Genomic DNA, 24,139 nt, shown 5'->3' on the forward strand with positions numbered 1-24,139 from the left:
TCCTCTGGAATGGATTAATGGCATTTCATTTAATTTAAATGACTAAAATTGATTTCATATACGAGCAAATTGAGTTACGAGCTAGGTCACGGAACGGATGAAACTGATAAGTCAAGGTTCCACTGTACTTTCCTTTCCTCGCTCCTTTTACTCCCTCTCCCAACCTGTGCCTTTCAACTCTGGCATTTTGTTATCCTTTATATTCCATGTCCTGTATACAGTACCTAAATATTTTGTACCATCAGTCATGTCTGTTTTTTAAAGATAAGTGTGTGTGTGATATATTCATTTATCTCTGTAAAATTTATATATTAGGTTGGTGCTGGCCAGGGTCGTCATCATACCTTGACTTGACCAATCCAGAAACTCGTAACCATTATAGTGACACGTTCATGCTGGACCGTTACAAGGTGAGGAATGGGCCTTGATATTTAACAGAGCTTTAATTTCATTTTTATTTTTCTAAATTTTATGGACAGTTTGAAAATTATGCAGTTAAAGATTGTAGCTTTAGAATGAAATACAGTATTATATACAGCACTTCTGAATCGTAATTTAGATTATCTTTTAAGGATACCATACAGATATGGGAATTATTGGATCTTGTTGCTGCAGCTTGTTCATACGTCTTGATTTGCATAGTTTTGGTGTAAGACTTGGTGATAGATGGAAGTGGCTTAACATGCATATTTTTCTGTTATGTGGCATTCATAAGAGGTATAAATTTATTCATGAAATCTTTGTGCAAGCCAGAATTTTTCTATATTATTGTCATTGGAAAATCACAGATATCTGTAATATTATGTAGATACCACCAAAACTTAATCCTTTGATGTTTTCAGAGTTGTATAAAAAATTTGTTTGATACTTTGTTTTCTAAAAGGTTTAAAGTGATTTGAAATTTGTTAAATTTTAACATTGAACATTTAAATAGCATTCAGACATCTCTGTGCTATTGCACCCAGTTAAAAAAATGTTCATATACTCTATATACTTGACTAGGAGATAAATTTGTTGTAACATTGTTAGCTGTTTCATATTAAAATAGTTAACATGCCATTCCTTAGTGTGAAAGGGGTGTGTGTAGGTATTTTAACAGTGATTCAAAAGACAATAGGCAGGACTGTGGCAGCTGTTTTCTATGGAAGTATTAAAATTGTTGGCAGTATTTATCTTTCTTTCTTTTAACACACCGGCCGTATCCCACCGAGGCGGGGTGGCCCAAAAGGAAAAACGAAAGTTTCTCCTTTCAAATTTAGTAATATATACAGGAGAAGGGGTACTAGCCCCTTGCTCCCGGCATTTCAGTCGCCTCTTACGACACGCATGGCTGACGGAGGAAGAATTCTGTTCCACTTCCCCATGGAGATAAGAGGAAATAAACAAGAACAAGAACTAGAAACAAAATAGCAGAAAACCCAGAGGGGTGTGTGTGTATATATATGTTTGTACATGTATGTGTAGTGTGACCTAAGTGTAAGTAGAAGTAGCAAAATGTACCTGAAATCTTGCATGTTTATGAGACAGACAAAAGACACCAGCAATCCTACCATCATGTAAAACAATTACAGCCTTTTGTTTCACACTCACTTGGCAGGACGGTAGTACCTCCCTGGGCAGTATTTATGTAAGATTAAAATACTGTGAATAAAATTGAGGAAATTTTGCTGTGGGTAATGTACTCGTGTGGTATTTAGTTTGTGGTGATAAAGTATCGTGTGTAGGAAGTGATACAAATGGTTGGCTTATACTTTGATTAACTTTAAACTGTTATTGCATTTGCATCTTTTAAAGTGTAAAATTGAGCAATAATAATGATTTCATCTACTGTGTTTCAAGTTTACTTCAATCTTCTATACCATTAGTTTTCACCACTTTGACATAGTTTCAATAATTTATTATTTAGGCTAGAAACTTTTATGTTAGTTGCTCTTTTCAATGGTGCTGAGTAACACAAAGGCATATTATACAGACAGATATATTATATTACAATGTTAGGACACTTTAATAAGGACATGTTTCATCAATTCATTGAATTTATATTGAATTAGCAATGCCACTGGTGGGCAAAATGCGTCCTAATTAAGCTTACTAATGTTGCACACACGTCTTATATACATAGTGCCAAGTATCCCCAGCCCAGCTGTCATGTAGCTTAATGTCTTCTATTTTTATCTGTGATACTGACTTTTTTTTTTTAATATTAATTTATTTCAGGGTTCAACTTTAGATACCTTCATTTGGAATGATATGAATGAACCATCAGTGTTTAATGGTCCAGAAGTCACAATGCAAAAAGACAACATTCATCCAGGTCTAGGTGTTGAGCATCGGGAAATTCATAATGTCTATGGAATGCTCTTTGTAAGTTGACATAGCACATGGTTGTAACTTCTGTAAATAATTAATTATCAGGCTTATGTGCAAATGATGGTGAAAGTTTATTTTTTGGGTCACCCTACCTCAGTGCGAAACGGCCGACGTGTTAAAAAAATTGTAGCACTAGCCGTCTTCCAATGAGGCAGGGTGATAGCGAATTTGACATGAAGTGGAAGATGTCATATTTGCTCTTTGATGATGAAATGGTTCTTGTAGGAGATTCTGAAATTAAATTGCAAAAGGTAGGTGGAGGAATTTGGGAAATATGTGAAAGAAGGAAATTAAAAGTGAACATTAGAAAGAGAAAAGTGATGAGAGTAACAAAAAATCCAGGCAATTAAAGAGTGAGTATCAGATTGGAGAGAGGGAGTATCAAGGTAGTAAATGTGCTCAGATGTTTGGATGATGATCTATAAAAGATGAGGTGAATCATAAAATAGACTAGTGGGGAAAAAGAGCACTGTACCAGTGTATTGTTGTATCATCGCTTACATGGTTGTGATGCATGGGTTTCAGATGATGCAGGGAGGATGAGGATGAAGGCATTGGAGATGTCATGTTTGAGGAAAATGTGTGGTATGAATATTTTTTTTTTTTTTTAAGGATGAGCTAAAGCATCAATATTGGTGGGTTTTGGCTATTTTTGATGGTATTAGTATCAGCCAGAAATAGAGTGCCAGTACAGTACAGTGGACCCCCGCTTAACGATCACCTCCAAATGCGACCAATTATGTAAGTGTATTTATGTAAGTGCGTTTGTACGTGTATGTTTGGGGGTCTGAAATGGACTAATCTACTTCACAATATTCCTTATGGGAAAAAATTCGGTCAGTACTGGCACCTGAACATACTACTGGAATGGAAAAAGTTCGTTAACCGGGGGTCCACTGTATTAGCAAAAATTTTGTTATCCCATTCCTGCTCTTAATAACCTACCACCTATTCCTTACATTTGCAACATCTGTTGCAGTGTTTCCCTATCCACCCTGTCATATGCTCTTTCAAAATCTATAAATGTAAGAAAAAGCTCCTTGACTTGATCTAATGTCAGCATATGGACCACACACTTTGGTCATCTGCAATCCTACTCTCTTACCTTTAAATCTTCCTAGCATACTCATCAGACTTCTTTCTTTCAACACACCGGCCGCATCCCACCGAGGCGGGGTGGCCCAAAAGGAAAAACGAAATTTTCTCCTTTCAAATTTAGTAATATATACAGGAGAAGAGGTTACTAGCCCCTTGCTCCCGGCATTTTAGTCGCCTCTTACAACACGCATTGCTTACGGAAGAAGAATTCTGTTCACTTCCCCATGGAGATATAAGGAAATAAACAAGAATAAGAACTAAAAGAAAATAGAAGAAAACCCAGAAGGGTGTGTATATATGTGCTTGTACATGTATGTGTAATGTGACCTAAGTGTAAGTAGAAGTAGCAAGACATACCTGAAATCTTGCATGTTCATGAGACAGAAAAAAGGACACCAGCAATCCTACCATCATGTAAAACAATTACAGGCTTTCGTTTTACACTCACTTGGCAGGACGGTAGTACCTCCCTGGGCGGTTGCTGTCTACCAACCTACTACCTACAACTCATCAGACTTATTCCATTATATGTAATTCTTACACTCATTTATCCCTTTTTTCCATATACAAAGGACTTAGACGTGCTCTCTACAATTTCTAGGTACCTTTGCCCCCTTTCATGGATTTTTAACACACTGGCCATCTCCCACCAAGGTAGGGTGACTATCCCCTCTCCCCTTCCCCCCTCCAAAAAAAACACTTTCATCATCATTCACTCTTATTATTGTGTTGCCAGAGGCATGCAGATACTACAGCTCAGATGCCCCTCCAAACTGCAAATATCCTCATCCTTCCTTCAGAGTACAAGTACTGTTCTTCCCACCTCTAGGACTCGGGTCCTGCTGACCAGTTTCCCTGAATCACTTCATAAGATGTTCCTATTTGTTAATATATAGTATTAATGTATTTTGCATTTTACCATTTGAACTGTCATAAAATATAGCAGAAAATAATACAGTATGTATAATTTATTGTCATGTTTTTTTACATTTTCATACAGTAACTATGTTGGAAGATAGTATCAAACCATTATTTGTATTCTTTACGGTCACCATTTATTTCTTGAGGCTGATCTAATAGTACTATTGCTCTGTATTTACTGTGTATGTTTCTTTTTCTTTCAACAAACTGGCCGTATCCCACTGAGGCAGGGTAGCCCAAAAAGAAAAACGAAAGTTTCTCTTTTTAAATTTAGTAATGTTATTTTATAAAAATTAAATTCACTGTAATGTTGAAGAATATAAACAGGCAGATTATCTTCACAACAGTATTATTCTATAAGTTAGAAGATAGGTAGTATATGTGTTAAAATGTATAATGTGTTAGGCTTTCATATTTATTTAAGTCAAAAGGTTAATTTTAAATGATTTCATCAGCATCAAGGTACATATGAAGGACTATTGCGCAGATCAGATGGTCGTTTAAGGCCATTCATCTTGACCCGTGCTCACTATGCCGGCACCCAACGTTCTTCTTCAGTGTGGACCGGGGACAATACTGCAGAGTGGGGTCACCTACGTATATCTGAGCCCATGCTGTTGTCTCTTTCTGTAACTGGCATCACTCATGTGGGTGCAGATGTTGGTGGATTTTTCGGAAACCCTGACGCACATCTTTTATCCCGATGGTACCAAGTATGTTTTTATTTTATATTTTTGTTTTGCTTGACTGATTAATTATTAAAGCACAAAACAAGGTGTTGAAGAATAGGAAGTTTAGCAGTGGAACAAAGAGAAGGGAAATTAAAAGAGCTAGTATGTGAAAATATGTTGATTGGTAAACATTCATGATGCCTTGCATTAAAAGGGAAATAGCATGAGCAAGAATGGATGATATATGATAATGTTTTACACACCAGATCATAAAAATATGAGCTGTGGGTAATAAAAATCATCCAAGACTTTGTCTTAATAATTGTTTTTAATACAGTAAGGCCCCATTTTACGGCGTTCCGCTAATACGGCGATGTCAAATTATGACCAAAATTTGCTATACAGCAAGCGGTCTTTCAAATACGGCGCCCCCCACCCGGTTTGTTTACATTTTCCGTGACCACATCTATTATGTCAGGAAATTTTCCAAAATTTCAAGTGTTTTAAAGTTACTGCATATTTTATATGTACTCTGATAATTATACTTATGTGTACCTGTACCTAAATATACTTACACACTGTGCTGGTATGCACGTACACATTAAAATCGCTAAGTCTCTCTCTACTCATGATGCCAATACTACATAATAATAATCACTCTTGGGCACACTAAATGTCTTATTTTACATCAATATAGGAATTTTCATTAATCCATCTATGATATTTTCCTCAAAATTATATATGAAACCCATTACATAGCATATAAACATGATACATACACTCACAGAATAAAAATTGATATAAATACGAGATTTGTTTACAAAGCAGCTGTGTAAGTAGTGTCGGAAGAATTACGTTTTCTCTAGTCAAACTGGGGGATAACTGTAGAAAAATATTCTTTTCGTATGCCTTTACTCTATATATAGCAATTCACGACCCTTGTGGGTTAAGTGCTTTTTACAATAAATAATAATAATAATAATAATTATTATTATTATTATTATTATTATTATTATTATTATTAATTAATATTAACCCTTTGACTGTTTCCGACGTATAAATACGTCTTACGAGCCAATGTTTTTGACGTATTTATACGCACAAATTCTAGCGGCTTCAAATCAAGCGCGAAAGGCCTGGTAGGCCTACATGAGAGAGAATGGGTCTCAGTGGTCGATGTGCACCCTGTGAAAAAAATCTGGGACCCAGCGGTGCATTGTGGGAACGCCATGTTGTTAGTCCATTTTCACCATGCCTCTCGGTAAGAAGTTCCTCACTCCTCGGCAGATTGGAGGTCTTTTGTTCCGAAGTGATAGCTCTAACAGCGATGAAAATGTCAGTGACAGTGAATTCCAGGGTTTTGAAGTGAGTGTTACCGGAAAAAGTGCCCAGGATAACGTAATTAGTGATGAAAACCCAGATGACCCACAACCTTCCACCTCTGGTGCTGGGCCGGCTTGTTCACGTTCACATTCCTTGTACCAGGACGAAAGAGGAAACTATTTGGTCATGTACAACACCCAGATGTTAGCAGTGATAGTGATTTCAAGGTCATTGAAAGCAGTTCTAGTGACAGTGAGAGTGAGTATTCCCCAGTGAAGCGGCAGTATGTACGACGTAGCATGCGGTCTGGTAGTGTTTCATATGTTGTTCCAAGGGGAAGGAGAAACTCTGGGAGCACATCCCGTGGCCCTACACCACGACCTGATAGTGAAGATGACGATATTGTAACGATGGGTATGAATGATGTTAGTGATGGAGCAGGCAGTGGTGGTGATAGTGAGGGTGGCACGGCCCATGTGGCACCATCAGCGGGCCACGCTACTACCCACGCTGCTGACTCTGCACAAACAACCAGCCTCACCCTACCCCACACTCCCACAACCTGCACCACCACAACCTGCCAACCATAACCACGGTACAATATCCAGACCCCACCAGCAGACCGCATCTGGGATTGGCACAAAGTGGAATACGGCCATCTTGTACACTTGGGAACAATGCCACTGAACTGGAATGCTTTCGAGTTATTCTTTGATGAACCCCTGATGGACAGTATTGTCAGGGAAAGCAACACATACTGTGAGTACACCATGGCAAACACAATTCTTTCACCAAAATCACGGCTACACCAGTGGAAGGACACAACTGTGGCAGAGATGTATCTTTTCTTTGCCACAATAATGCTTATGCCACATGTGTATAAGCACAGTGTCAACACATACTGGGCAACAGACGCCTGATTTCAACCCCAGGTTTCAGTGACATTATGCCAGTGAATCGATTTGTGTTACTGTTACGTATGTTACACTTTTCAGACAAAACCAGGCCTGACAGAAGCGACAGGTTATATAAGATCAGAAATGTGTTTATGTACCTGAAACAAAAGTGCTGTATGTATTTTTATCCCTTCAGGAAGCCTGTTATTGACGAGTCTTTGATTTTGTTCAAAGGAAGACTCTCATTCAAGCAGTATATACCAAGCAAGAGGAAACGCTTTGGTATAAAGTACAGTGGACCCCCGCATAACGATATTAATCCGTTCCTGAGAGCTCATTGTTATGCGAAATTATCGTTATGCGAATGAATTTTCCCCATAAGAAATAATGGAAATCAAATTAATCCGTGCAAGACACCCCAAAGTATGAAAAAAAAAATTTTTACCACATGAAATATTAATTTTAATACACACAAACTGAAAAAGGCATGCACAATTACATGACACTTACCTTTATTGAAGATCTGGTGATGATTGATGGGATGGGAGGAGGAGAGAGTCTTAGTGTTTAGAAGGGGAATCCCCTTCCATTAAGACTTGAGGTGTCAAGTCCTTTTCTGGGGTTACTTCCCTTCTTCTTTTAATGCCACTAGGACCAGCTTCAGAGTCACTGGACTTCTGTCGCACAACATATCTGTCCATAGTGGCCTGTACCTCTCGTTCCTTTATGACTTCCCTAAAGTGTTTCACAACATTGTCAGTGTAATAGTCACCAGCACGGCTTGCAATAGCTGTGTGAGGGTGATTTTCATCCAAAAAGGTTTGCACTTTAAGCCACATTGCACAGATTTCCTTAATCTTTGAAGTAGGCAACTTCTTCAATTTCTCTCTCCCCTCCTCCGAACCAGTTTCCTCAGGTCTGGCCTCTTGCTGTTGAAGTTGATCTAGCAGCTCATCAGTGGTTAGTTCTTCATTGTCCTCCTCCACCAACTCTTCCACATCATCCCCACTAACCTCCAACCCCAAGGACTTTCCCAATGCCACAATGGATTCCTCAACTGGCATAGGATTCTCAGGGTTAGCCTCAAACCCTTCAAAATCCCTTTGGTCTACACATTCTGGCCACAGTTTCTTCCAAGCAGAGTTCAAGGTCCTCTTAGTCACTCCCTCCCAAGCCTTACCTATAAGGTTTACACAATTGAGGATATTAAAGTGCTCTCTCCAAAACTCTCTTAGAGTCAGTTGAGTTTCTGAGGTCACTACAAAGCACCTTTCAAACAGAGCTTTTGTGTACAGTTTTTTGAAGTTTGCAATAACCTGCTGGTCCATGGGCTGCAGGAGAGGAGTGGTATTAGGAGGCAAAAACTTCACCTTAATGAAGCTCATGTCCCCATAAAGTCGCTCTGCCACGTCTGTAGGATGACCAGGGGCATTGTCTAACACCAGGAGGCACTTAAGGTCTAATTTCTTTTCAGTTAGGTAATCTTTCACATTGGGGGCAAATGCATGGTGTAACCAGTCATAGAAAAAGTCCCTAGTGACCCATGCCTTACTGTTTGCCCTCCACAGCACACACAAATTAGCCTTGAGGATATTCTTTTGCCTGAACGCTCTGGGAGTTTCAGAGTGATACACTAATAAAGGCTTCACTTTGCAATCACCACTAGCATTGGAACACATCAACAGAGTAAGCCTGTCTTTCATAGGCTTATGTCCTGGGAGTGCCTTTTCCTCCTGAGTAATGTAGGTCCTGCTTGGCATTTTCTTCCAAAACAGGCCTGTTTCATCACAATTAAACACTTGTTCAGGTTTCAGTCCTTCACTGTCTATGTACTCCTTGAATTCCTGCACATATTTTTCAGCTGCTTTGTGGTCCGAACTGGCAGCCTCACCATGCCTTATCACACTATGTATGCCACTACGCTTCTTAAATCTCTCAAACCAACCTTTGCTGGCCTTAAATTCACTCACATCATCACTAGTTGCAGGCATTTTTTTAATTAAATCCTCATGCAACTTCCTAGCCTTTTCACTTATGATCACTTGAGAGATGCTATCTCCTGCTATCTGTTTTTCATTTATCCACACCAATAAGAGTCTCTCAACATCTTCCATCACTTGCGATCTCTGTTTCGAAAACACAGTTGAACCTTTGGCAAGAACAGCTTCCTTGATTGCCGTTTTGTTGCCCACAATAGTAGCGATGGTTGATTGGGGTTTACTTATACAACCTGGCCAGCTCGGAGACACGCACTCCACTTTCATACTTATCAATGATCTCTTTCTTCATCTCTATAGTAATTCTCACCCTTATTGCTGTAGGGTTGGCACTAGAAGCTTTCTTGGGGCCCATGGTCACTTATTTTGCAGATAAAATCACCAAAAACACTGTAATAATACGAAATGTTCCGATTGTATGCTTGGATGTTACCGCGGAGGCTGGCTGGTAAACAATGCCACCGGCGGAACATGTGAGGCTGGCTCAGGCCGCACATTAGACGCGTCTCGGACGAACAGCGTTGAGCGGGTTTTTTAGCGGTATGCGAGGCAGAATCTTAGCGATAAAATGTATCGGTATGCGGATTTAACGTTATGCCAACGGTATGCGGGGGTCCACTGTAAAGTACAGTGGACCCCCGGTTAACGATTTTAATCCGTGCAAGAGGGCTCATCGTTATGCGAAATAATCGTTATGCGAATTAATTTTCCCCATAAGAAATAATGGAAATAAAATTAATCCGTGCAAGACGCCCAAAAGTATGAAAAAAAATTTTTTTTACCACATGAAATGTTAATTTTAATACACACAAACTGAAAAAGGCATGCACAATTACATGACACTTACTTTTATTGAAGATCTGGTGATGATTGATGGGATGGGAGGAGGGGAGAGCATTATCTTCTTACTGTTTAGAAGGGGAATCCCCTTCCATTAGGACTTGAGGTAGCAAGTCCTTTTCTGGGGTTACTTCCCTTCTTCTTTTAATGCCACTAGGACCAGCTTGAGAGTCACTGGACCTCTGTCGCACAACAAATCTGTCCATAGAGCTCTGTACCTCCCGTTCCTTCAAGACTTTCCTAAAATGGGCCATAACATTGTCATTGAAATAGTCACAAGCACGGCTTGCAACAGCTGTGTCAGGGTGATTTTCATCTATAAAGGTTTGCAGTTCAACCCACTCTGCACACATTTCCTTAATCTTTGAAGTAGGCACAATGGATTCCACAACTGGCATAGGCTTCTCAGGGTTAGCCCCAAACCCTTCAAAATCTTTCTTAATTTCCATACTAATTCTCACCCTTTTTACCACAGGGTTGGCACTAGAAGCTTTCTTGGGGCCCATGGTCACTTATTTTCCAGAAACAGCACCGAAAACACTGTAATAATACGAAATATTCCGAGTGTATGCTTGGATGTTACCGCGGAGGCTGGCTGGTAAACAATGGGACGGCCGGCACATGTGAGGGCACATTGGACGCGTCTCGGACGAAAATCGGTATGCGGGTTTTTAATCGGTATGCGGGGCAAAAATTTTGCGATAAAAGTAATCGTTATGCGGAAAAATCGCTATGCGATGCCATCGTTATGCGGGGGTCCACTGTATGTGGAGCTGTGTGGTAGCCGGGTAGAGGGACAACATTACGTTTTCTCTGTTCAGCCATCAGAGAAAACGTGTATGAATCTGCGTTTGGCCCAGCCACTCCCTCACTCCGCTTTTGTTTACAATTTTCGGCATGAATTATTCATTACTTCTACCTTCGTTTATGATGGCATCTAAAGGTAGTTGTTAGAAATGATTAAATTCAGTGAACAAGGCATGTCGATGTTAATAATATGGCTCTGGGCCACAGTGTAGGTAGCCGGTAGGTGTAGCCCAGGCGGGCTACACCTACCGGCTACCTACACTGACTTCCTACAAATAAATACTACTCACCTCTCTTCCTATATTAAGGCTACACATATTTTAAGGTAAATAATGAGTGTACTGTATGTGTATTTTACCTCTCTGGAATGTTTTAAATATCGTATATTAACCCTTTGAGGGTTTTCGTCGTACTAGTACGTCTTACGCGTAGGGGTTTTTGACGTACTAGTACTCATAAATTCTAGCGGCCTCAAATCTAGTGGGAGAAAGCTGGTAGGCCTTCATATGAAAGAATGGGTCTATGTGGTCAGTGTGCACAGTCTAAAAAAAATCCTGCAGCACACAGTGCATAATGAGAAAAAAAAAACTTTGACCATTTTTTTTGGAATAAATCAGCGACTTTGCAGTGTATTTTCGTATGGTATTTATTGTTGTATTCTAGTTTTCTTGGTCTCATTTTATAGAATGGAAGACATATTACAGAAATAGAGATGATTTTGACTGGTTTTACAATGAAAGGTGCCTTGAAATTGAGCTCAAAGTAGCAGAAATGTTCGATTTTTACCAAACTTCAAAAGTAAACAAATCGTGCCAAGCGTGCAATACACGTCAACTGGTGAGTCTAATATTCTTTCACAAGTGCACCAATAATATTTATACCATTTTTTACACTAATGCAGTAGTCTGCATAACAGTAAATCTTATATTTTTTGTGAAAATAAAAATTCAAAGTGGAAAGCAAAAGAATATAAGAGGGGCCTTGAGACGTGACTAATGACTAGAGGAAATGTCATTTTAGTGCCAGGAATGTCTTTCTTGTTTATTCTGGACCCTATTCGGAAATTGGCATCTTTTGAAATTTGTGTGAAATTGGCAAAATTGCTAAATTCTGACCACTGTACTGGATAGTTGAATTTCATAAATGGGTGGTTTCTTGCACCCATTCGATAGAAAAAATGGAGTTCTAGCGAAATATTCATGTTTTTTGTCGACTAGTACAGTGAAATTGGCCGAAAATGGGGCTCAAAGTGGGCAAAATCGCCGATGCGTAAACATCGCCGAGACCGCTAACTTTGCGAGAGCATAATTCCGTAAGTTTTCTATCAAATTTCAAACTTTTGGTGTCTTTATGATCGGGAAAAGATTCTCTATCTTTTCATAAGAAAAAATAATTTTTTTTTTTTTTTAAATTTGGCCGACCCTGAGAACGAGTTTCGGAGAGGGCCTGTCGACCCTCAAAGGGTTAAGTATGACGGGGAGCCAGTGCTACCTACACCTGGGCTACCTGCACCTGACTTCCTACAAATAAGTACTACTCACCTCTCTCCCTACATTAAGATTACAAATACTTTAAGATAAGTAATGAATTTACTGTGAATGTATTTTACTTTGTGTGTTTTTAATGCCTAGTTCTATTACTAACTTAATATAATTTAGTGTAAACTTGTTGTCTGGCATTTATATGCATTTATAAATGGAAAAAAATGGCGTTCTGCCTTCCGGCGATGTCTGCTTTCCGGCGACAGCCTGGAACCTAACCCGCCATATAAGTGGGGCCAGTCAACTGGTGTGGGTCACATCCTGGGACACCGACCTAATTTGCCCGACATGCGGAGCATAACAAGGGGCTTTCTATATAGTAGTATGTCATTGTTGTCAGCTAGGCCTGTATACCTTGTACATGTACTTGTATTAAATAAAGATATTACAGTTTGGAGGGATATGTTGTGTATCTTTATACGTATATGCTTCTAAACTGTTGTATCCTGAGCACCTCTGCAAAAGCAGTGATAATGTGTGAGTGTGGTGAAAGTGTTGAATGATGATGAAAGTATTTTCTTTTTGGGGATTTTCTTTCTTTTTTGGGTCACCCTGCCTCGGTGGGAGACGGCCGACTTGTTGAAAAAAAAAAAAAAAATTACTACACTGATAATTTGACAGTTATATATTATTGCATTCATCAGTGATAACCACCTTAGTTGATGTGTGGTACTATAGACTGTGATGTCTAACACAAATGTGAATGTGGTAGCTGTTGGCTTCATGGAAAGCCAGTTTTTTTTTTTTTTTTTTTCAACAAGTCGGCCGTCTCCCACCGAGGCAGGGTGACCCAAAAAAGAAAGAAAATCCCCAAAAAGAAAATACTTTCATCATCATTCAACACTTTCACCACACTCACACATTATCACTGTTTTTGCAGAGGTGCTCAGAATACAACAGTTTAGAAGCATATACATATAAAGATACACAACATATCCCTCCAAACTGCCAATATCCCAAACCCCTCCTTTAAAGTGCAGGCATTGTACTTCCCATTTCCAGGACTCAAGTCCGACTATATGAAAATAACCGGTTTCCCTGAATCCCTTCACTAAATATTACCCTGCTCACACTCCAACAGATCGTCAGGTCCCAAGTACCATTCGTCTCCATTCACTCCTATCTAACACGCTCATGCACGCTTGCTGGAAGTCCAAGCCCCTCGCCCACAAAACCTCCTTTACCCCCTCTCTCCAACCCTTTCGAGGACGACCCCTACCCCGCCTTCCTTCCCCTATAGATTTATATGCTTTCCATGTCATTCTACTTTGATCCATTCTCTCTAAATGACCAAACCACCTCAACAACCCCTCTTCTGCCCTCTGACTAATACTTTTATTAACTCCACACCTTCTCCTAATTTCCACACTCCGAATTTTCTGCATAATATTTACACCACACATTGCCCTTAGACAGGACATCTCCACTGCCTCCAACCGTCTCCTCGCTGCTGCATTTACCACCCAAGCTTCACACCCATATAAGAGTGTTGGTACTACTATACTTTCATACATTCCCTTCTTTGCCTCCATAGATAACGTTTTTTGACTCCACATATACCTCAACGCACCACTCACCTTTTTTCCCTCATCAATTCTATGATTAACCTCATCCTTCATAAATCCATCCGCCGACACGTCAACTCCCAAGTATCTGAAAACATTCACTTCTTCCATACTCCTCCTCCCCAATTTGATATCCAATTTTTCTTTATCTAAATCATTTGATACCCTCATCACCTTACTCTTTTCTATGTTCACTTTCAACTTTCTACCTTTACACACATTCCCAAACTCATCCACTAACCTTTGCAATTTTTCTTTAGAATCTCCCATAAGCACAGTATCATCAGCAAAAAGTAACTGTGTCAATTCCCATTTTGAATTTGATTCCCCATAATTTAATCCCACCCCTCTCCCGAACACCCTAGCATTTACTTCTTTTACAACCCCATCTATAAATATATTAAACAACCATGGTGACATTACACATCCCTGTCTAAGACCTACTTTTACCGGGAAGTAGTCTCCCTCTCTTCTACACACCCTAACCTGAGCCTCACTATCCTCATAAAAACTCTTTACAGCATTTAGTAACTTACCACCTATTCCATATACTTGCAACATCTGCCACATTGCTCCTCTATCCACTCTATCATATGCCTTTTCTAAATCCATAAATGCAATAAAAACTTCCCTACCTTTATCTAAATACTGTTCACATATATGCTTCAATGTAAACACTTGATCTACACATCCCCTACCCACTCTGAAACCTCCTTGCTCATCCGCAATCCTACATTCTGTCTTACCTCTAATTCTTTCAATTATAACCCTACCGTACACTTTTCCTGGTATACTCAGTAAACTTATTCCTCTATAATTTTTACAATCTCTTTTGTCCCCTTTCCCTTTATATAAAGGGACTATACATGCTCTCTGCCAATCCCTAGGTACCTTCCCCTCTTTCATACATTTATTAAACAAAAGTACCAACCACTCCAACACTATATCCCCCCCTGCTTTTAACATTTCTGTCATGATCCCATCAGTTCCAGCTGCTTTACCCCCTTTCATTCTACGTAATGCCTCACGTACCTCCCCCACACTTACATTCTGCTCTTCTTCACTCCTAAAAGATGGTATACCTCCCTGACCAGTGCATGAAATTACTGCCTCCCTTTCTTCCTTAACATTTAAAAGTTCCTCAAAATATTCTCGCCATCTACCTAATACCTCCATCTCCCCATCTACTAACTCCCCTACTCTGTTTTTAACTGACAAATCCATACTTTCCCTAGGCTTTCTTAACTTGTTTAACTCACTCCAAAATTTTTTCTTATTTTCATTAAAATTTCTTGACAGTGCCTCTCCCACTCTATCATCTGCTCTCCTTTTGCACTCTCTCACCACTCTCTTCACCTTTCTTTTACTCTCCATATACTCTGCTCTTCTTATAACACTTCTGCTTTGTAAAAACCTCTCATAAGCTACCTTTTTCTCTTTTATCACACCCTTTACTTCATCATTCCACCAATCACTCCTCTTTCCTCCTGCCCCCACCCTCCTATAACCACAAACTTCTGCCCCACATTCTAATACTGCATTTTTAAAACTATTCCAACCCTCTTCAACCCCCCCACTACTCATCTTTGCACTAGCCCACCTTTCTGCCAATAGTCGCTTATATCTCACCCGAACTTCCTCCTCCCTTAGTTTATACACTTTCACCTCCCTCTTACTTGTTGTTGCCACCTTCCTCTTTTCCCATCTACCTCTTACTCTAACTGTAGCTACAACTAAATAATGATCCGATATATCAGTTGCCCCTCTATAAACATGTACATCCTGGAGCCTACCCATCAACCTTTTATCCACCAATACATAATCTAACAAACTACTTTCATTACGTGCTACATCATACCTTGTATATTTATTTATCCTCTTTTTCATAAAATATGTATTACTTATTACCAAATCTCTTTCTACACATAGCTCAATTAAAGGCTCCCCATTTACATTTACCCCTGGCACCCCAAATTTACCTACTACTCCCTCCATAACATTTTTACCCACTTTAGCATTGAAATCCCCAACCACCATTACTCTCACACTTGATTCAAAACTCCCCACGCATTCACTCAACATTTCCCAAAATCTCTCTCTCTCCTCTACACTTCTCTCTTCTCCAGGTGCATACACGCTTATTATAACCCACTTTTCACATCCAATCTTTATTTTACTCCACATAATCCTTGAATTAATACATTTATAGTCCCTCTTTTCCTGCCATAGCTTATCCTTCAACATTATTGCTACTCCTTCTTTAGCTCTAACTCTATTTGAAACCCCTGACCTAATCCCATTTATTCCTCTCCATTGAAACTCTCCCACCCCCTTCAGCTTTGTTTCACTTAAAGCCAGGACATCCAGCTTCTTCTCATTCATAACATCCACAATCATCTCTTTCTTATCATTTGCACAACATCCACGCACATTCAGACTTCCCACTTTGACAATTTTCTTCTTCTTATTCTTTTTAGTAATCTTTACAGGAAAAGGGGTTACTAGCCCATTGTTCCCGGCATTTTAGTTGACTTTTACAACACGCATGGCTTACGGAGGAAAGATTCTTATTCCACTTCCCCATGGATATAAAAGGAAAAGTAATAAGACCAAGAACTATTAAGATAAAATCAAAGAAAACTCAGATGAGTGTGTATAAATAAATGTGTACATGTATGTGTAGTGTGACCTAAGTGTAAGTAGAAGTAGCAAGACATACCTGTAATCTTGCATATTTATGAGACAGACAAAAGACACCAGCAATCCTACCATCATGTAAAACAATTACAGGCTTTCGTTTTACACTCACTTGGCAGGACGGTAGTACCTCCCTGGGTGGTTGCTGTCTACCAACCTACTACCTGTATGAGTGAGCATTTATTTCAAATGTTTGAGCACATGTATGTGGGAATGTGATTACATTTTTGACTTTACATTCCCTCGACTTTATTTTTTGTCTTTGGATTGTGTTTATCCACACAACAATATTAATACAATACATTACTCCAGTTATGTATATTCCTGAGCATGAAATTGGAATAATTGCTTTTTTAAATTGAAAGTTTATCTTTGTTCTTCACAGACTGCAATTTTTCTCTGAATTATCCCTAGGCTGGAGCATTTCAACCCTTCTTCAGAGCTCATGCACATCTAGACACCAAGCGTCGTGAGCCATGGCTGTTTGATGCTGAAACACTACGCATTATTAGAAATGCTCTTCGTCAGCGTTATCAGTATCTTCCACTTTGGTATACCCTATTTTATGAAAATGAGCTGACAGGTAACTTTGTGATTCTCTTACAAGAGTTTGTCCAAGTTTGTGGTTAACTAGCTAGGATGTTATTCTCTTGCCCTTCAAGAGTGTGCCTTGATCTAAGGAAAGGAGCTACCTTCCCCTTCTTTGGATCACATCTGATTCCCCCCCCCTCCTTTTTTTTTTATTCACGTAACCTTAGTGGGAGTTAGCCAATGTGGTAAAAAAAGAGTGATGATAATAATAATAATATGCTCTTGCTATTTCTGTGTGTGTGTATAAATGTTTATTACCTTTAAGTCTGTATGAAGATTTTCTTTAAATTTTCCAAGTGGTTTGAAGATAAATTAAAATTTATATGCCATTTTTAGGTAAAGCTCGAATATTGCATGCATCTATGGTCATTTGTTGCTTTGAGCAAGTGAGAGAATAAAGTTAAAATTGTTTCTTTCTCGGGTCATCCTACTTCAGTGGGAGACGGCCAGTATGTTTAAAAAAAAAAAAAACTTTTTATATTAACCCTTAAACTGTCCAAATGTAGATCTATGTTCATTTGCGTAGCACTCGGAACATAGATCTATGTTTTATTTTACATGCTTTCAGATATAAAAAAAAATGTAGATCTATGTTCAGAGCACTACACGAGTGAATGTAGATCTACATTTCGACAGTTTAAGGGTTAAAAGAGCAGCAGTATGTCAGGTCATCTTTCTGATAATTCCACTTACGATTACTGGAATAAAAATTTTGTGTGTGATTTGTATTAAATTTAACCCTTAAATGGTCCAAATGTATATATATGTTCACGTGCATAGCACCTCGAATATTTTGAGAAAAAAAAAAATTTTTAGGAAAAAGAGCATTTGGTACCCAGGCATCCCCAATTTTTTGAAATGGCACACACTGAGTGCGCACACCCATTCTCTCATGTCTAGGTGACTCAGGCCTATCGTGCCAATGTTGAATGAATGACAAAGGAAACGTATATATATGTTTGGGGCGCTACGTGAGAGAACGTATAAATATGTTTGGACCATTTAAGGGTTAATGACTCAAGAAATTATAATGACACAATTGCAAACAAACAATGCCACATGTGGGTTCTGTCCCCGCCCGTGATATGGTTTATTAAATTTGTGTTTTCAGTATCAATAAATTTATATTTTGGCTGAAATAAAGATGGTTTAAATGAGTTTGATTTGTTATATTCATAGGTGTATCATGTGATTTTATATTTCTAGTGAGCTGTAGGTCTCTTAAGAGCTCCTGCTCAGTGTAAAATTGAAATACTAAGTGATCTAATGTTTCCTCAGGCGCTCCACCAATGAGACCTATCTGGGTAGATTTCCCAGAGGATGAAGCTTCATATGCTATTGATTATGAGCATCTGATTGGCTCAGCTCTTCTTGTTAGACCTGTTGTGGAAGAAGGGGCAACCACAGCTCCTGTGTATTTCCCACCAGGAGTTTGGTATGATGTACTTGATTTAACCATTTATAATGGCCCAAGTAGTACCACTGTATCTGCACCCAGAGATAAGGTATGTTCATGCCTTTTTCATTTTTAAAACCTGTACTTAGTTCTGGCTTTGTTTGTAGGTCTTTAGCTATTTTATCAGGTATATGCATGGTAAATATTCTGGACTTTAAACTGAAATAAATTTGTATGAGAAAAAGTTGAAAACACAAAAGACAAGAAATTTTGTCTTTAACGTGTTTGCATAGTTATTTTAGCAGAAAATTTGATGCTTAATATTGAAAGTAAATATGTCTGGCCATATTATTGAAACGATTTTTCTTACATTTACTAATTAATTTTAAGTTGGTGGTAGAGATGTTCAGTAAATTTTGTGCCCTTTTTATTACTAATATTTTTGAAAGGTAGTTTTATCTTTATTATCTAGTTGCTAATGACATCTAACATATATTACTTTTAAGTAATTAGAATTTCTAGATGTATTTGGGGAAATAATACTTTGATAAGAAATTATTAAACACTGACTTTAGAGAGAGAACCTTTATTACTGCTTGTTTTTTATATTTCATGACTAATTCAACAGATTCCAGTTTACCAGAGAGGTGGAAGCATAATCCCTCGCAAAGATCGAGTACGTCGAGCATCTTCATTAATGCGTGATGACCCGTACACTCTATCAGTAGCTTTGGATTCGTATGGGAAAGCTCAGGGAACTCTGTACATCGATGATGAGCATACATTTGAATATAGGCAGGTAAGGAGATATAACGTTAAGTACGGTATTTAAAATGCATTATACAAGCAAACTTGGAGTTAGTGGCCTTTGATAATCCCATCCCCTTCTTTCTCTGAGAGTTTCATCCCTGATGGTATGATTATAATGAACTAGTGAATGTTGTTGGTAGGTAAGAAAGTATCTCAAAGTAGGTAGCACTACCTACTTACTTTGAGAATAAGAGGTTGAAGATTGAGGAGATGGGCAGATAGTGATTATCTGAAAAGTATTTTTTGCATGATGACACAGCACTAGAAGTGGCAACAAAGAGGACTAAGTGGAACTAGTTCATTCAGAAGGAATGAATGACAACCTTTTTTTTGTGACAGTTTGCGTGTAGTACTTTTTTTTTTTTTTTTTTTTTTTTTTTTTTTTCTCAACAAGTCGGTCGTCTCCCACCGAGGCAGGGTGTAGTACTTATTACATAATTATACGTATAGGCAAACATATAGTACAGTGGACCCCCGGTTAACGATATTTTTTCACTCCAGAAGTATGTTCAGGTGCCAGTACTGACCGAATTTGTCCCCATAAGGAATATTGTGAAGTAGATTAGTCCATTTCAGACCCCCAAACATACACGTACAAACGCACTTACATAAATACACTTACATAATTGGTCGCATTCGGAGGTGATCGTTATGCGGGGTCCACTGTACTGTGGTTAGGATATTTTTTGCTAATAATTACCTAATTGTAGCTACACCAGGAGTAATGTTTTCTATGCTGACTCAGAATGTACACTTAAAAATGTAAAGTCAGATCATTTTAGCATCATACGAGGCCCTCCTTTCCCAGTAATGCCTAATAGAGAAAGCTAATGTTTTCATTAAGACTATTCATTATGGAAAATAACTAAGTCATAAAAAATAACTAAATATGATCAAAAATAACTAAAAATTATCAAATAGTAACTAAAAATTATCCAAAATAATGAAAAATTACTAATATGATAAAATTAAAAATTAGGAAAACCAGCCATAAATTGAAAAAAATAACTAAACATTACTAAAAAAAAAAAATCACTCCATTTGAACTATTTTTGATGTTACTTAAGAATATGCACTTGAAAACAAAAAGAGACCATTTTAGCATGACACTAGCCTCTTCTTCCTCTTCTGATTCTTCCCTGTCTGAGGCACCTTTTATGGCACATTTATTTTAAGAGAACTCTCATAACCTTCCATGAAAGCTGTATATACAGGATTTTTTCATGTTTGTAAGGTGCAATTGATCCAACAATGTCATCATAAGCATTTTGTATTTTGAGAGAGTTTTTTCACCCCAAAAAATCCCTAGACTATAGTTCAGCAATTTTTTGCCATTTTTGGCCAGATTTTCAAAATTACTTAATCTGTCATATGGCTGTACTGGTTTCTCATTATGCTGCTGCACAAGTAAGATTGCTGAATAGCTTGAGCACTTTTAAAGATTACATTTATATTATGGCTTACAATTAATTGAATCTTTATTTTCCCTAGGGAAAATTCCTATATTTGGCCCTTTCCTATGAAGGTGGAATACTGACCTCAAAGAAGGTAGATCCTGGTGGCACTTATGAGACTGGGTCTTGGTTGGAACGTGTTGTTGTTATTGGACTTCAGAAACGTCCTTCCAAAGTTACTATACAGAGTGCCTGTAAGTTTTATTTTCAATAATGGTTTCTACCATTTTTTTTAATTGATCATGTTGTAGATATTAATTATCTAATTTCTCAAAGGTGTTATATTTAATAGATTTTTTAGATATTTTAATTTTATATAAATATTTTTGCAAAATATAAAAATAAATAAAATTGTGTACAAATCTCAGATAAAAAAATCATTTGAGGAAATTGTAAAGAATACTTGCAGGAATACTTGTTTTATGTGAGAGAAATAAACTTTATTTTTTATGATAATAATGAACAACTACTGTACCACTATACAGAACAGGTGTGCCTATTTTTTAATTTAGTGTCAGATTTTGCAAAAGCATGTGTTAGCATAGTCTTTTGGTCAAGTCCAGAACTATAAACAATTAAAGTTACCTCAATGATAGGATCAATACATGTATTACTAATATTAACTGATTACCTAATTGCCTATAAAGCTTTGTGAAGGTGTGTATTTTGTTATGAGTATTTGTTGTGTTTTTTATTGGATTATAAAGGTTATTTATACCACAGGTTTGGGGGATAAATATAGGAAGTTAGGGCAGTTACTAATGAAATAGATATCCTTATTTGAAGTTCCTGGGTGTTCTGCTAGGTTAGTTCTTTGTAGAAAAATTATCATTCTGTAACTACCAGCAGGTGAAGGAACTAGTGTACCATTACAGTATTGCTTTATTTATAATTTTTGTTTTTAATGTTTAGCCTTTTTTTTTTTTCGTAAATTCTGTTTTTATCATAGTAATGTGTATACATTTTTTCCTACAGCTTTAGGTACTCGTGACTTGGAGAGCATATTTGAAAGTGGCACTGGCACCCATGCTAGTCATTTGACCATACGCAAGCCAGGAGTTAGCATGCGTGAAGAGTTCGTCATCACCATTCATTAAGTGGTCTTTCTTATTAGATATTTAAATGCTATTGAGTGCAGAAGGATTCAACACTTGGAGAGGCTTATTTTATAAATATGCGGGAAGCTGACCTGATTGTATAAAAGTGTTAAGGATTTTATTTATTGAAACTAGGAATTAATTTGTGAGTTTAATGTGATACTGGTACATGTGTAATGTGTTATTAGGCAGAGTTCCCACTCCTTTACTGGATGGTTGTTAGGTTTCTAGAGGATTTTTACACATTAAAAATTATAAGTTAAAGTTTCTGAAGTGTATGTTTATTATGTATGTATGTTGTGATCCATATAATGCAATCCTCAACCGAGCTGCATCTATTAAATTAATAAACAATTACTCAAAATAAATGGGGTGGTAAAAGAGAGTACTCAACCTCAAGAAGAGTCCCACCCCAGTTTAATATACAGTAGGCCCTCAGGTGTGTGCATTTTAAATGATATTTGTACAGTATTTGTACTATTTCTTTACAGCAGCTTCCTAATTGCATGGATGGAAGGGGTGATCTCAGTTGCATAATTTGGTGTAGGACAAGGTGAGTGTGTGGGAAAGTCCTGTATAGGTCACCATTCAGTAACCCTCAGGACTCCTGCTCTTGCATTAATGATAATTTTGGAGCCCAAAATCCTAACCTTAATCCAGCTAATGGGACAGGACACCATAGTAGTTTTTAAAATTCAGTACCTGAGGCAAACAGTACACCAGTTGCTGGACTCTTATAAATATACCTAATAAGACAACTATTCCTAAATTCTTTTCAACTATTCATGAATTCGTGGAAGGCTACATCCTGCACATTAGTGACAGTGGTTATAGAGAGGAAGTGTGTATCAGAAAGAAATTTTTTTTTTTTTCTCATGAACCCATCCTGTTTACCCAAATTCCACTGTTTCCACATGTTATTCTATCTCGTTTTTATTAAGAAGATTACTATCATTGAATTGTGTTAAGTTTCACTTAAAATTTTAATTATTAGTAATGTATTTCAAAATTTTAAATAAAGTTTTATGAATGTCGATAAATACTATCACTTTCACATTAAAACGAGAGCTTTTTGAATAGTATATAAAAATTTCAAATCCACACGTTTTGTCACTTGTAAACTTGGCTTTTATATTCTTCATTTTGAATTATGATGTTTGTACTTGTAGCAAGACAGCTATTGAATTAATAATAGTGAATGTTTCCTGCTTTTTGGGTCACCCTACTTTGGTGGGAGATGGCCAGTGTGATAAAAAAGATATCTTGGAATAATTGGATTGCACTCTTTCTGGCAAAATGCATAAAAAATTCTTTGCTGTATAATATTTAACTTTCAATTTAAGAGATGGTGAATATGTTAAGTGTTAGGTCATAGTGTGTCAGCTGCCACACAATACCTGCATATGAGTTATATCATTTTGCTACTTACAAATGATGACTTTATTGTTGCATTTAGGAAAAGGTATCTTGCATAATGATATTGGGCTTTTCCTTTTATCCTGGAGTACCAGGATAATGATATCCTGAAAATTTTCCAAAAAATCAGATGTAATTTATGGAGGCATTTTAAGTAAAAAAAACTTACTTTGATCTGAAAATAAATCCCTTGATATATATGTATTTATATTTTTTTTAGATACGTGGTAGAAATGGGACCTTCCCATTTAATTTTTTATTGTATAAAATTGGTGTGGTGCTGATGTACTTGGGCAATGCGCCAACATGGGACCTTAAAAATGAGTACAAGTTGCATATGCATGTATGCATTATGGAATTGCAGTTAGAAAAATTAATAACAGTTTTAATGTTTCATTGTTACAACTTTGGGAGAAGGCACGAGTTGTGATTGTACTGTCTTAAAAATTTCAAGTTTTATTTACTCTTCAATGGTTGCATGATGACATAACTCTTAAGAAAATTTATAATTTGGGACTAGCATATTGTGGTTAATTATATGGTGAAATCCTTTGACTGGATAACATACTTTGGCTAAGCTACTATTTGCTGATGTATATATTAACACAAACTTTAATTACATTGAGCAGTAATAAAAAAATATAAGATT

General features: G+C 37.5%; 1 protein-coding gene across 1 annotated transcript; it reads left to right on the plus strand.

Annotated features, from left to right (window-relative positions):
* Window positions 1-315: 315 nt before the first annotated feature.
* Window positions 316-24,139, plus strand: LOC138851937 (neutral alpha-glucosidase AB-like; the record flags this gene model as incomplete). Its single annotated transcript, XM_070081499.1, is given in 8 exon segments — window positions 316-410; window positions 2,218-2,364; window positions 4,845-5,102; window positions 17,141-17,309; window positions 18,596-18,822; window positions 19,342-19,512; window positions 21,015-21,171; window positions 21,953-24,139. Coding segments are annotated over 8 exon segments (1,346 nt in total), but the record flags the coding sequence as incomplete, so codon positions are not given.

This window comes from Cherax quadricarinatus, unplaced genomic scaffold, assembly GCF_038502225.1.
Source record: "Cherax quadricarinatus isolate ZL_2023a unplaced genomic scaffold, ASM3850222v1 Contig2890, whole genome shotgun sequence".
NCBI lineage: Eukaryota > Metazoa > Arthropoda > Malacostraca > Decapoda > Parastacidae > Cherax > Cherax quadricarinatus.